Below are 1776 nucleotides of genomic sequence, written 5' to 3' on the forward strand. Positions count from 1 at the left end.
ACCAGAGCACCCGCCAACCACCCACGTGCAACCTACCCCCCCCCCCCCCCCGTCGTGTCGCTTACAGTAATAAAAATATAATCATTCATTAAAAAAAAAAAAAGTTCCTTCTTCACCAATCGCAGAACGTAAAACTCGAGTTCATGTTCAGTATTATTAGTGTAGTAGAGGAACGACAAAAATACGGGAAGAAAGGAAAAAATTGCAAAAGAAACAAAAAGTATTGGGATGTACATAGAATTAGGTCACTTTCAACATACTAAAAATGTACGTTCACGCTTTAATGGGAAATGCTATTTTTAGCTCATGACGTCATTGGGGTCAACTTTATAAAAAATATCTTTTAGAACATAGTCACGTTGCACCTCGTTTGAAAGCTCGACAAAAATGCTGTTTGAATATGTAATATTGAAAAAGCTTGGAGGCCAAATAGGAACACAAACACACCAAATGGAATTTCACAACAGTAGATCGTGAACGTTCATCATATCTGGTATTTCAAGAGTATCAAGCCCGTCAGGAAACTCCAGGAGACTGATATCATCTTCCTCAGTAAGTGATGGGCAATTTGTGCAGGTCAAACCCACGCAACCTCCACAGGAAATGGAGCATTCCAGTCCGTGGCGACGACACGTGCGATTTGTGGACTTACAATCTGTTCTACAGCTGCTCTTAATCACCTTCAACAGAGAATGTGGGACAGGTGGCATATCTGTCGTGCATGGCTCTAAGTGATCATCGTGCAGCTGCCATCCCCATTGTGTCTTGAATATTACCTGCACTTGAAGATACACCCGAAGACCGTGGTACTTGGCTGCAGTACTGGTTGGCGGCAAGCATTGGATTTGGACGGATGTGGCACATGATGCAACCTTTATATAGAACCTCTTGTCGCGCAAGGGTGTCTGCAGCAGTGCCATTGTAGAGACTGACTAAAGCTCTTTCTCCAGCATCATTGATGTCTTCCTGAGTCTTTCCTGCTGTGCAAAAAATATGAGCTCGCTTTCGAAAATGAGCATCTGTCAATTTTCTCATTGGAACCACTTTTCCCAGCCCAAAAAGTCTCGAAGTTAAATAACAGCCTTTGACAGCATGAAGAAAATGACACGTTTCTTCGCCTAGTTTCTCCTACAGGTTCTGGATGTTTAAACTTTTGTGATTGTCACCAGATTTTCTGTCTGATCTGAAAATAATAGGCCTGCTACTGAGCAGTGCATGGTGACAAAGGAGCACAAGCAAGTCTGTATCTTCTCCAATGACAGCTACATGGTGGGTTGCTGCATACTCCATGGTAGTTTTTACTATGAGTGTGTTGGTATCTCCAGCAGCATGAAGACAGTGGCAACCAAGAGCCATCCGAGTGCCTCTAAGGAGGTGAACGAACTCCTGTTTGTTTCTTGGATTTGAAAGGAAGTGTTCCTTGCTTGAGGTCAATGGCATTTCTTTGGGGAAGACAACAGCTGGTCCGACCACACCTGCAGAACGCCTGAGGAAAGCGGCATCTTTTACTTATGGGCCCGACTCATACCCATCAAACACCACGATGGGCTTAGAATATTTTCTGTTAACATATTCAGCATACCTATTACAAATTACGGAAACGGGCTCTTTCTTCCTCCAGGGGATTTTGTGAAGACGTGAATCCCCGTCCAATATGGTCACCATGTCCATGTACTCATCTTTCGATGGTGGATCATCTTTGAAGAGGTCTCTCATTGAATCAGCCAGCTTGGAAATGTGTGCCTCTCTCTTCAATCTTGATAGTTCAAAGAGAGA

At 43.5% G+C, this 1776-nt stretch overlaps 1 protein-coding gene across 1 annotated transcript in view; it reads right to left on the reverse strand.

Annotated features, from left to right (window-relative positions):
* Positions 1 to 920, reverse strand: part of LOC101847337 (potassium voltage-gated channel subfamily A member 7) — a 9360-nt gene extending 8440 nt beyond the window's left edge. The window contains exon 1 of the mRNA XM_035969610.1: positions 653 to 920. Coding sequence (XP_035825503.1) covers positions 653 to 920 — 268 coding nt within the window. The remainder of the gene's footprint in view (positions 1 to 652) is intronic.
* Positions 921 to 1776: the final 856 nt, after the last annotated feature.

Source organism: Aplysia californica, unplaced genomic scaffold (assembly GCF_000002075.1).
Source record: "Aplysia californica isolate F4 #8 unplaced genomic scaffold, AplCal3.0 scaffold00162, whole genome shotgun sequence".
NCBI lineage: Eukaryota > Metazoa > Mollusca > Gastropoda > Aplysiida > Aplysiidae > Aplysia > Aplysia californica.